Genomic DNA, 12,685 nt, shown 5'->3' on the forward strand with positions numbered 1-12,685 from the left:
TTTCAGCTTCTTGCATAATTTATGACATTGGAAGGAGTCTCTTATGTGTGGCCCCATGTCATCCCAGACAAGCCTAGATCATATACTTTGTCTAGCCTTGGGAGCCCAGATAAGACATTCTGACAGAGGTTTTATCAAGTCTCTTAAATCCACACTCTTTTCTGCAGCATTTGAGTAGTCTCTTGGAAGTTAAACTATTTCTCGGACATTAGAATTGATGCAGCGGGAACGGTGTAACATTTTCTATAATCATTCATTATATCCCTAATTTATTATAATCAGGAATTTTTCTATAACTAAAGGTTTGGTCCCATGGTAACTCAATAACCACTTACATATATCAGGTCTTCCGAAAGATCTTTGGTAGAGCTAATAGAGACTCTAAGAGATGGATGCTATTCCCTCATGAAGCCCTATAATGAAGGACAAGCCTGTCCAACAACAGTATTCTCAATATACATGTATCTAAACACTGAATGCTTATCAAGTTTCTTTTATCTAATTATTTCAAAATATTAATGGTCAAAGCACAGGTACATGGAGGAGTGTGGCTCAATGGTTAGAGCGGCAGACCCTGATGCAGAGTTCTGGCCAGGGACAAGGGTTCGATTCCCGCCTCGGCGGGTTCGATTCCCGCCTCGGCGGGGTCTCGGGCTCAATTTCTTCGGACCTGTTAATTCTCGCCTCGGTGCCTATTCTAATCACAGGAGTGGACACTTCACAGGGAAAGCCACGAGGGGTTCCACAGCGGTATGAGTATCAGCGCCAGGAAGCCGAATAGGCGACACCGCAAGGTGACTTCTGGTGACAGTGCGCTCTATAAGTGCCATGACATTTACATTTACAAAAATCATAGCTTGTGTTAATTCAATATTTTAGGTAAATTCACAATAAAGAAATACAGTTCAAGCTCAATTTCTTCGGACCTGTTAATTCTCGCCTCGGTGCCTATTCTAATCACAGGCCCCACTCTGCAACTCTGGGCAATAGCTTGCTTAGCCTCCACACCGGCCCCAACAGCGCTAAGGATGCCTGGCTTCCTAGCGCCTTGAGACCCTCTGGGTGAGTAGTGCGCTATACAAATTTATGAACTTGAACTTGAACTAGAAACCAAGAATATGACATTGCAATTCAGTATGCAATGCAGATTTTTCATACAAACCTAGATCAGAGTAAACTAATACACAGCGTGCAATTGTGAGAAATAGCTAACCCTTCGGCTGAAAAGGAACAGCTAAAGCAACATCACCAGCCGATGAATTGCAAGATGAATCAGGAAAGTCTTACTCATGATTTGCAAAGAATATAGCCAGCCAGAGTAGCATAGAGAGAGTAAAGCAGAAAGGCTCTCATCTCATAGAAACAGCTATTGCTAAGTTCTTTTCTCACTGTAATAATTATACCCAAAAGCTAAAAAGTTCTATCCGCCTAAAGTTACCATTTTATACATTTCACACAACTTGATAGGTGCACAAGATTCGGTGATCATCGCCTCAGTTAGTTCATCTGGATTTTGTAGTCAATGTTCTTTGTTAGAATAGATGTCATCGTCGCTTTCGGAAGCAGGAAGAAAAAATGTATTCCTGTTCCATGTCCTTGCGCACACTTCCACATCAGCTTACAACATTAGTTGACACAATTATTCGTGGTAAGAAATACTATACTCATGGAAAGTAAACCCTAGAAATATGCTACGTACAGCTACACAAATAAATCCACTTTTTAGAAATAATCAAGGACAAGATACATTCGTTTGTGGCCTACACGAGGACAGGAAAATAAATCTTGCAGGGTTTTTTAAGACCTTCATAGAGAAAACATAATTCGTAATTTTCTGGGGAAAGATTAATATTTTATGTAAAGAAAGAAAGACATAAATAAATAATAAATAAGGATTCATTATCATAACTAATTCCATAGTTATAATCTTCTTTTTAATAATCAAACTATTAATAAGATTTGGTTTCCCCTTGTTGTGCAACTAGGATTAGCATTTTACAAAGCATTTTCCACAAGCGTTTTCCATATGTTAATATTTCATATTTCTAGGTGCATAATTTTAAATGCACATTTACTAATGTCTCTCTGCCATAACTTTGTAAAAAAAAAAACACTTCATGGAATGTTCATGCTTTCAGCATGTTAAGCATTTCAGCTCATTCAGATTTTTATTTTACCAAACATCTTGTGCCGTTCTTGCACATTTCCGCTTAATATCTTCAATTATCCCTGTGTACAAAATTATTAAAAGTCACGCCATTAGCCATTATTTTGTTAATAATACTGTTATGAGCAGATTTGATCAAACAAGATTATTTTGCTAAAATCATGCTTCATCAGAATCTTTCTTTCCCTTCAGTGCCAATAAGACTGGTAATTTTTGCGTTACAAACATTATATGACATAACCAGCCATAACAGAATCCTAGTTGACTGTCAAACACAGTGGTAAATACACCTGTTATGGACTGCTTCACCCTATCACAAAATATACTTTGCACTGTGAGCACAATGTTCGTTAGATAGTGGACAGGGTGAGGGCGAGTATCACTGGAGGACAGAAATATGCAAGCTAAAATGAATAAGGCCTTCCCATGCTGCTCTCCCATCTCTGCTATGCACCCTGCCCTTTCTACCCTCCCACCAAGGACAGATAAAGTTCTAGGTTTCCCCATACTCCACGCCTCTGGCCTAATGCCACCTCGTTTCTTTCTGGTCCATTAAAAATGTAAATCACCAGGTCTCTTATTCAACATCTGACCTCCATCAGTCACCACCTGACTTTGACCTTTTTCACAAAACTACTTTAATGTAACTGTTTCCTGCTCTCTGTGTAGCAGAGAAGGGAGTACCATCAGTTGCACTTGGAAATGTCTGTGTCTCTGAGCAGTGAGTAACTGCCACATTCTGTTGACGCACTTGCGTACGATGGTCATTGCCCAACAAGAGCAATGGAGTTGCGTCAGCACAGATGTTGTTTTATTTTTTATTTCAAAAGTTTTTATTGAAAGTTTCAGGGTTATATAGCATACAAATCAGGAATTACAATGTACATACAATCAATACTTGTAATTACACATCATTCAGTATAGAAAGGCATTATGTCCCATGGTGGTGTTCATGTCATTCCGGACGATCTTGAAGACAATGTGGCAAACAACCATGCAGCCTTCCTACGCTGGGTTCCTGAGAGGCTATAAAACAAAGGAATTGGAGTTGGAAAGGAAAGGAACGGAGTAGATAAGAGGAAGAAGGAGAAAATAGAAAGTGAGAACAAGGTTAGAGGTGAGATGTAAGAGGTAAGAAGCTAGATGTAAGATGTTAGATGTAAGATGGTCCACCACGATGCGGCTTAGCATTCCAGGCTACGAGTGACGGGCTATTTAAGCTGTGAGAAAGTGTGGTCGGCCCCCAGGAGGCTGTGGGAAGGTATGGGAAGCATGATGAGTCACAGAGGTTTATGGGTTTTGAAGTAGATATCTAGTGAGTTCCAAAGTTTCCTTTGTGAGGTTCGCCCTGGTGTGTTTTGTAACACACCAGATGTTGTTTACCTCAAGCGTTGCGTTGGTGACCATGGAATAGTTGCAGACTGTGGAGAAACACATTTATTTTGACCCATAGATACGGGGAGTCAATCTTTTTGTTGATGTGATGTCATGTAAATTGCCTTTGTGTTTATAAGCATTAACAGCTTCACCTTTCTTGGCCTAAGCACCAGCCCTTATACAACACAACACTTTTTACTGTCTTTTCCATGTACTCTGCCCGAAAATAAGACAAACCTAGACCATTTTCATGCGAAGCCTTGTAAATTTTTTAGTGCTTGATCTAATAAACACTTGTTTCTGATTTGTTACACAGATTCATTTATTCGACATTAATGTTCCTGGGAAAATATGCTTTCAGGAGTCTGAAACACTGAGTCCAGGAGACAGTTTCTCAGTATTTGACACGCGTGAGTAAGAGGGAATCATTTTCTACAATAAATTAAATGATATGACATTTGCTGTGCCGCATAAGTGTGGCATGATCTAAGCAGTAGCGGCTGGCATGGATCGGGTGTGGGGTGGCGGGAGGTGGGGGACACAGAGGAGGGGAGGGAAAGCATGTGTAAAAAGACAAAGAAAAAACTTACCTTCTCGTCTTTCCTCGCCGCGTCTCTCCTCTGTAGTCACTCGCTCTGGCCGGAACAGGAATCACACCCAACCTTCACATAGCCAATCACAACACTGCAGTGTAGCGTTGTGATTGGTTCTGTGGTTTGGCGCTCAGACGCTGCAGACGTAATGCAGCCTGCGTGGAGAACATGCAAAGTGCGCATGAATGTTTGGGTGGCCCGAGTCGGCTGGCCAAACATTCATGCACACTTAAATAGTGTACTCACCACTCCCCCTGCTCCTCTAGTCTGAGCAGCCCCGCCCCGCAAAGCTGCTGCAGCAGGACAAAATTAAATGATAATAATGCAAGTCATTATCATTTTATTTTTCCTTTATTTCACTGCTACACAGCAGTGGGGGAACGTTCCTCCACCTTAGCGGAGGAGTTGCGCTGGATCTAGGGCCATCGTCTCACCTGCATAGGCATTAGGAAAGGATGGCTGCCAGGAAATTATGAGGAAAAAAGATCGGCTTCACCTGCAGATGCTTGATGGACACCACCCGGAGTACATTTTATCTTTGAAAATATTTGTTTACAAATCCGAGATAATGAAAAAAACGTTTTATTTTAAAGTTTTTTTGATTAATGCTTGCTCAGTGATCAGTACAACTGAGAAACAGTTACATCAGATTACCATATCTTCTTTTCCTGAGCAACCAATAGTACAATAGCAACTCACAACATGTAGTGACAATGCCTACACTACCTCCCCTATAAGTCTGCCAGGCTCCCATATCTTCTCCCGTTCTCTTGGGCACCCTCTACATTTGAGTAAGCACAGTCCCAGTCTGATCGGTATGAGGTGAATCATTCTGTTTTTAACAACTTGTCAGAGCAGGGCTACGCAATGCTTAATTGTCTTAATATGATAATGTATTGGTTCAGTATCTTTCTTTTTAATGCCTGCTGGTCCTTTCCTGTCTGTTCATAATGATTAAGGAAAAATAACATATTAAAGTAGAAACTACTACAAACGAAGGGGAATATTATTATTATTTCCTGAATAAAACCTACAGCAACAAAGTAAAACATACATTTTAACAGACATCAAATCCCATCAACACCGGCGGAAAAAAATCAGTCTAAAAAATACAATATCGGGGCGTGGCTGGACGGTGGCTAAGATGGCCGTATAGTCTTGAGGCTCGTCCCGGGGTCGGCAAAACGGCCCTGAAATCTGTGCAAAATCCTGCTGCCTCTCCCACCTGGCTGCGGGACCTGATCGCAGACGAGCTCCGGTGCCGGTGGAGCCCGCTCCGGTTTCTCTCTGCACCTGCGCATCAGCACGGCAGGTCCGGACGAGAGGGGCAATGCTGCGGCCTGCTGACACTGTGGACTGTGAGTGCAGCCCCGGCCTCGCGCATCGGCGGGGTCGGCCTGAGAGTGAGTGCGTCGGCGGCGTGCGGCCGCGTTTGAAGGCGACCGGTTCGCGCTGCAGACTGGAGATCCCCGTGCGGACTGCCGCTTCCCCCAGACCCTCCGCAGTGGCTGTAATGGCAAACCTGATGCTGGGAGCGGCCTCCCTGTTACACCAGCAGGGATCGAGTGACAGGAGACTTTCAGGCTCCCTTTCTGGGAGTAGAGCGACGACGTGTGAGGACCTGGGGGGCTCCGGAGGTGGATACTGGCTGCAACCCCCCACCCTCTCCCTCCCGCCAACCTGCCAGAAGGGAGAGAGCATCTGGAAGTGCCTTGGGGCGTTGTAGAAGGCAAGTGTGGACACCAGTCGCGCCCGGGGTCCGACATCCTCTGGATAGAGGTACCGGCCGGCCGGGGGGACTCTATCTTTGTGCGGAGACATGCCGCGGCGGCGTGGACCCTGCAGCGAAGGCTGGTAGTCGTTGGAGCGAGAGGAGTCCTGGAGCCCCCCCCCCCGGGCAGTCGACTGAGGCGGAAAGAGCTGCGGGGTCCTGGGGGAGCTGCGTGGCGTGTGGCCACCCCGCGTGGGGCTAGCGTGGTGCTATGAGTTGGCGGCAGGGGCCCGACGCGATGGGACCGGAGCAAGGAGCCGAGTTGTGGGGGGCGATGCTGAGGGCTCAGGAGCTCGGAGTGGCACTGCTGGTGCCCCTGGACTTCAATCCAAAAACGTGACCAAATCCAGGACCTCCGCGGCCATCCAGGTCAACACTAACGACCAGTACACGGCCCCGACGGGCGGAGGGAGTGACGCTGCCCTCGGGAAGGCAGTGGAGGGGTCGTAACCGTCCTTGTCTGCCATCATGCTGGCAATTCAGACCCTGGGCACAACGCTGGAGTCTAAAATCTATAAGGTGGCCATCGAACTGGCCCTGCAACGAGCAGACCTCAACAAGACGTCAGAGAAAGCCTCTCGTAATGCCACAGACATTGGGGAGCTCCAGCGCGCCACCAAACAGTTGCAGCAGCAGGTCCAGCATCTCACCCACCAGCAGAAGCTTGCGGCGGCAAGGCTGGAAGACCAGGAAGGGAGGGCCCTAAAGAACAACATAAGGGTGGTAGGTGTACCGGAAAAAATGGAAGGGCCGAGCATGGACCTATTCTTCGAAGATCTAATCCTGCAGCATTTTCAACCTAAGAGGCTGTCCAAGTTCTTTGTCATAGAGCGAGCCCACCGAGCCCCGGTCCCTCTGCCTCGCCCGGGCCCCCCCCCCCCCGAGGACCATTGTCGCCCGGATTCTGAACTTCAGGGACCGGGACGCCATTCTGCAGGCGGCCCGCCAACATGGAGACCTACGGCTTGAAAATGCGGTGATCCGGTTCTTCCCTGATTTCACCCTGAAGGTTCGACAAGAACGCCGCTCGTTTGACGGAGTTAAGAAAGAGCTCCGTGCAAGGAGCCTAAAGTACATGATGTTCTTTCCAGCACGCCTTAAGATCCGGGCCAGAGGTAAATCCTTCTTTTTCACGTCCCCGGAAGACGCCATGGCGTGGATTGAGGAATCGGAGCACCCCTCACATGGCCCGCGGGGAGAGGGAGGATGGAGAGATACCGGGACCCGGTCCCCAGCATCGTCGCTGGTTTCGGGGGGGGGGGGGGCGAACCTCGAGAACGCAGTGCTCCTCGGACACCGGACAGAGTGGGAACACGCAGTTTATCGGCCTCGCCGGACTTGGGATGATTCGGAAGAGTGAGGCCCAACGAGAGAAACATGGGCGGGCACTGCACCAGGTGGAGCGATCACTGCCTGGGACTAGAAGTGGCTGGGCGATGGCCATGTTGGGACATGCCGCGAACCTATGATGAGATTGAGGCGCCACTGCCATGGTGGCCATGTGGTAACATATTGGGGGGGGGGGGCGACCATTGTTGGGGGGTACTGGGTTGTAGGATATGTTCGTGTCTGGACTTGCAGCTGTGGTGGACTATGCTAATTGACTGGGGCCGGGTAGTACCCTCGGATTGGCTTTTTGGTTGCCACTTTTGCCCCTAAATTTTTCGTTGCCTGGGCGACAGGCGCTCTGCTTGTTGGGGTATGTCGGGCCCGTTTGGTCCGCGAAGCAGGGTGGCAGGGGGGGGGGGGGATCCGGGAGTTGGGGGGGCTGTCCGCATGTTCATTTACAACAGGAAAGTTGAGTTCCGACAAAGTTCTTTTAGCTCCAGAGACACCGGTGGTGGGCGGGAGGGTGGCGGGGAGTGGACGGGGGTGGGTACTCCCCATGCAGTCGGTACTGCTTTACATCTATGATGCATAAGACAAAGGCACGGACGGATCATCTGCTTTCCTGGAATGTCAACGGCTTGCAGGATAGGATTAAACGTACTTTGTTGTTGCAATATCTGCATAGGCACGGCCCGACATAGTCCTGCTCCAAGAATCACACCTCATAGGGAATCATTACAAGGCCCGCAATAGATTTGGTTACACGCTGAGGGCGCACGCCGGCTTTACCACAGGCTCGAGAGTTGCTGGGATACTGATTACAAATTCCCTTCCACTGGTGATCAGACAACACTGGGTAGACCCCCTGGGGCACTATGGGGCTCTTACTGGACAATGGGAGGGCCTGACCCTTAATATCTGTTCACTCTATGTTCCCCCACGATTACACAGTACTACCCTTCCCGATATTGGGAAACTGCTCCTCGACATGCCGGCAGGCATCCTGCCTCTGGGGGAGACATGAATGAGGTTATGGCGGAGGACATGGATAGGTCATTGGGCTCGACATCCAGAGGGAGGGTGAGTCACCTCAGAGATTTTGCACAGGCGACGGGTTTGGTAGACCTCTGGAGAGCACACAACCCCCACACTCCTCAGTATACACATATATCTGTGGCACATGGGTCGGGTTCTAGGCTGGACTACCTATTCACATAGGCAGGGGGCATGAACTCCTTTCATGGTGGGTGCCATAAGGCCAGAGGCATCTCGGACCACTCACCGGTGGAGGTAGAACTACTGGGCCCCGGGAGGGATTGGAGTGCCCCCCCTAGGCTTGACACTTTCATGTTCAAAGATCAAGAGTTTCAGACACAGTTCCGAGAACGGGTAGATCAGTACTTTGCTGATTACGTTGGCTCGGTTCAGTCACACAGCATAGTTTGGGAGGTCTACAAGAGAGTAGTAAGGGATTTCGTGCAGGCGGAGGCGGGCAAACTGAGAAAGGAGAAAGCGGCACAGATCGACAGATTAGAAACGCAATATCTGGAATTAGAAAGGGACAGGGAGGAAACTCGGGAGCAACAGCAAGACAGGCAACATAGATTACGACTCTTAAAGAAGGAAATGCATGATGTGTTGGCGGATCAGACGCGATCACGAGCGTTAGCGACCCAGCGGCGGGTGTATGATCTAGGGGACAAGGCCAACAAAATGATAGCCTGGCTGGAGAGGAGGGACAGGGAGCGGAACTGGGTGTCAGGGATAAAGACACAGGAGGGACAGCTACAGACCACGAGTGCAGGCATAGTGGAAGAGTTCGCTAGTTATTATGAAACGGTCTACAGGTCACACACCCAGCGGATGGAACGAGACTGTGAGGATTTTCTGGCCCCCTTACAGACGCCCTCTTTCGAGGAGACAGACAGGGATATCCTTGACACTGACATTACAGTGGTGGAAATAGAACATACTATGAGCGACTTGCAAGTCGGGACAGCACCGGGGCCCAACGGGTTCCCGGCGGAGGCGTTTCGATGTGTTGCTGGTAAAATAGCGCCCCATATGCTGCGCCTGTATACAGAAGCCCAACAGGTGGGGCGATTGGCGAAGGACTTTCGCTCGGCCACGATTGTGGTGATCCACAAGTCTGGAAAGCCACAAGACCTATGTAGCTCATATAGACCTATATCACTTCTTAATTTTGAGACAAAGGTCCTGGGCAAAATCCTGGCCACCAGGCTGGGAGCGGTGATACAATCCCTGATCCACCCGGATCAGTCGGCTTTATGCCACATAGGAACACCCGTCTTAACTTACGACGCCTCTATGGGGTAATGCAGATGACAGCGGCCCGACCGAGCATCCCGGTGGCCTTGCTATCGCTTGACGCCCATATGGCATTCGATAGTATAGAATGGCACTATATCAACGCAGTCCTGGCTAAGATGGGGTTAGGGGACAAATTCCGAGCATGGGTAGGATTGTTATACACCGAACCCCTGGCGAGGGTCAGAGTGAACGGAGTCTTGTCCAGGGAGTTTCAATTAGAGCGGGGCACGAAGCAGGGCTGCCCGCTCTCCCCGACCCTCTTCGCCTTGGCTCTGGAGCCTTTGGCGACCTGGGTGCGGGCGGACCCATTGGTGTGGGGAATAGATCTGGGGGCGGCTGGGAAGAGCGCATTTCATTGTACGCCGACGATGTCCTGCTGTATGTCCAACGTCCTGAGGCTTCCATCCAGAGACTGCTGGAGATTCTCCTCAGGTTTGGCGCCTTCTCTCAATACCAGATCAACTGGGGTAAGTCCCTGGGACATGTATTGGAAGGCCCGACGCCGTGCGTGACGGATGAGTGCGGCGGGCTCGTATGGAAGGAGGTGTTTCGGTATCTGGGGATCTGGATATCGAAAACAGAGGCGGGATATATGCGCCTGAATGTGATGGCTCAATTGGAGCGGCTGCGCGGCGATGTCGTACACTGGAGGACTCTCCCACTGTCCCTAATGGGCCAAGCGGTCTTATTCAAGATGATGGCCCTCCCTCGTCTGCTCTATGCGCTGCAGAGCGCGCCGTTTATGGTGCCGGAGCAGTTCTTTCGAGCGGCCGAATCAGAACAGTGGTCTCTGTTGTGGAGTGGGGGCTGTCCTAGGTTAGCTCTCAGGAAGCTACAGATAGGGGTGTATGAGGGGGGCTTGCGGTCCCGGACGTCCGCCTGTATTACTGGGCGTCCCAGCTAGTCAATGTTAATGGTTGGGCGTTCGCACCTGTGGAGGAACCGGCGTACAGGGGTACCGCATGGTCTTTGGAGACGCGACCTACCGGGCGGCCCTCTACCATAGGGGCACATGCCGTCGGACTCTCCCGCCCCAGACGAATGCAGTTGTCGAGGTGTGGAAGAAAGCGACAAAATTGTTGGGATGGGGAGCGAAACTGACTGACCAGACCCCCTTATGGGCCGAGAACTTTCTCCCGGCAGTGGCCAAACTGAAAGGCTTCCGTGCATGTAGCCTTATCAGCATTGATAGACTAGGGGACATTTGGAAGAAAGGTGACATGATGGACTTTGCAACCCTACAGACGGAATTCCTAATGGGACCGGGAGAGTTCCTGCATTACCAACAGCTTAGACATGCCATCCGGGGGCAATTGCAGTCGGAGGACCAACTACCGGAATATGCCCCGCTTGAGGACCGGTTGTTGATGGATCCAATGATAGACAAAGCGATCTCCCTCACCTATAAAAAAAAACTGATCAACAACCGGGCTGACCCCCTGGGCCCTCTGAGGGAGAAGTGGGAGACAGACGTAGGGCTACTAGAAGACGGCGACTGGAGAGAAGCATTGCAAGGCCCAAGGGAGGTGGCGATTAGGGCTCGGTTCAGATTGGTCCAGCTTCGTATACTACATCGCTCTTACACCCCACGCACGACACAGCACCGGATAGGCTATGCAGATTCTAAGTTTGGCCTCACGGGGTGCGGGGAAGAGGGCACGTTCTTCCACATACTGTGGGATTGCGCCAAGATTAGGACTTATTGGTCTAGGCTGATATCATGGCGGAGGTAGTGGGGGCAGAAGTACCGCTAGAGGCTCGATGGCATATCCTGGGGGTAACGAGTGATATTACATGGCGTAAAGGTGACCAGATATGGTTGGCACTAGCTAGCATGGTTGCAAAAAGAAATATAGCACGACTCTGGGGAAGTGAGGTGGTGCCTACGGTGGAAGAGTGGGAAAGGGACTTCGATTGGTGCCAAAGGGCGGAAAGAGTTATTTATAAGAGCAGAGGATGCCCAAAGAAATGGGAGAAAGTGTGGGGGCCATGGAGGCTATACAGAGGAGAATCAGTAGACACCCATGCTAACTCTGCGTCAGACTAATAGCTATAATAGGCCCAGAGTCCTGCTCCCTTCCTGAGGGGGGAGGGGTTGGATGGGTGGCGCGGGGGGGAATAAACAGGGTATGGGAGGGGGTGGCACTTCAGTACGCAGTGATTTCCATTCACGACAACCCTGCTGGTGTGGGCCCCAGACATTTGGGGTCAGGGCTAGGAGGGGTATAGGAGGTTTGATTTATCATGATGGCCGAGATGATGACATGTAATGTAAATGATGATGTGTTTTTATGTATCCATGTATTACTTCTGCCGACCACTGTGTGATTTGGCTGGAGCATGTTTTATAATAAAAAGATTTATAAAAAAAAAAATACAATATCTGTCTGATCACAGTAGTATCCTCCTGTTTGGAGGACATTTAGTGACTTTAGTATTTCTTATTTTTTGTGGGGGGAAAGAATCAACAGCGGACTCCAATGGCTGCACCTTTTTGCTGTTTTCCCGTTCTAAAAAATCAATAATATAGTCACAATTGGTGTGCACAGACTGCTCCTGCACTTGCCGTTGAGATATGCAAACTGCTAGGCAGATAAAACCGGATTCTGTGAAATGATGGAGTGGTGCACTACCCTGGTCCACTGTTTAAGTAACAACAAGTAACAAAATGGTTCCTTGATAGCGTGGTCTCCTGCTATACAGGAGACCACGCTATCAAGGATCCATTTTGAATTATGCCTCATTAACACATACGATATGTGCGTTTTCATGTCTCTTTCTCCCCTGCCTCGGTCCCCTCTTCTGTGTTATCATCATTACGATCTTCCGCAGCCTGGCCCCTTCCTTTTTTTGTGCTTTTACTTGCTTTGTGCTGCATGTCGTGGGGCGTCGGGCATTCGCCCCCATTTGTTTGTATATGTACCCAGTAATTATATCCCTTAGAGACCATACATTCGTGGTTTACATAGGCAGGTCCTAATCCTTTGAGGAACTCTGACCACAAAGCCACTTGGGGTTTTCTTGCCTAGACCAATGCCTGGTGCCACATCCCAAATATTAGGCCACCATTTTGAGACACTCCACGAAATATAAATAGGGGATTAGCTAATATAATGA

The 12,685-nt window shown here is 49.2% G+C and overlaps 1 protein-coding gene across 1 annotated transcript in view; it reads left to right on the top strand.

The window, feature by feature from the left end:
- Positions 1–12,685, top strand: part of NIT2 (nitrilase family member 2) — a 502,164-nt gene that overhangs the window by 184,564 nt on the left and 304,915 nt on the right. The window contains exon 5 of the mRNA XM_086934539.1: positions 3,861–3,954. Within this exon, the coding sequence (XP_086790665.1) occupies positions 3,861–3,954 (94 nt within the window). The remainder of the gene's footprint in view (positions 1–3,860; positions 3,955–12,685) is intronic.

This window comes from Lissotriton vulgaris, chromosome 8 (assembly GCF_964263255.1).
Source record: "Lissotriton vulgaris chromosome 8, aLisVul1.2, whole genome shotgun sequence".
NCBI classification, from domain to species: Eukaryota; Metazoa; Chordata; class Amphibia; order Caudata; family Salamandridae; genus Lissotriton; species Lissotriton vulgaris.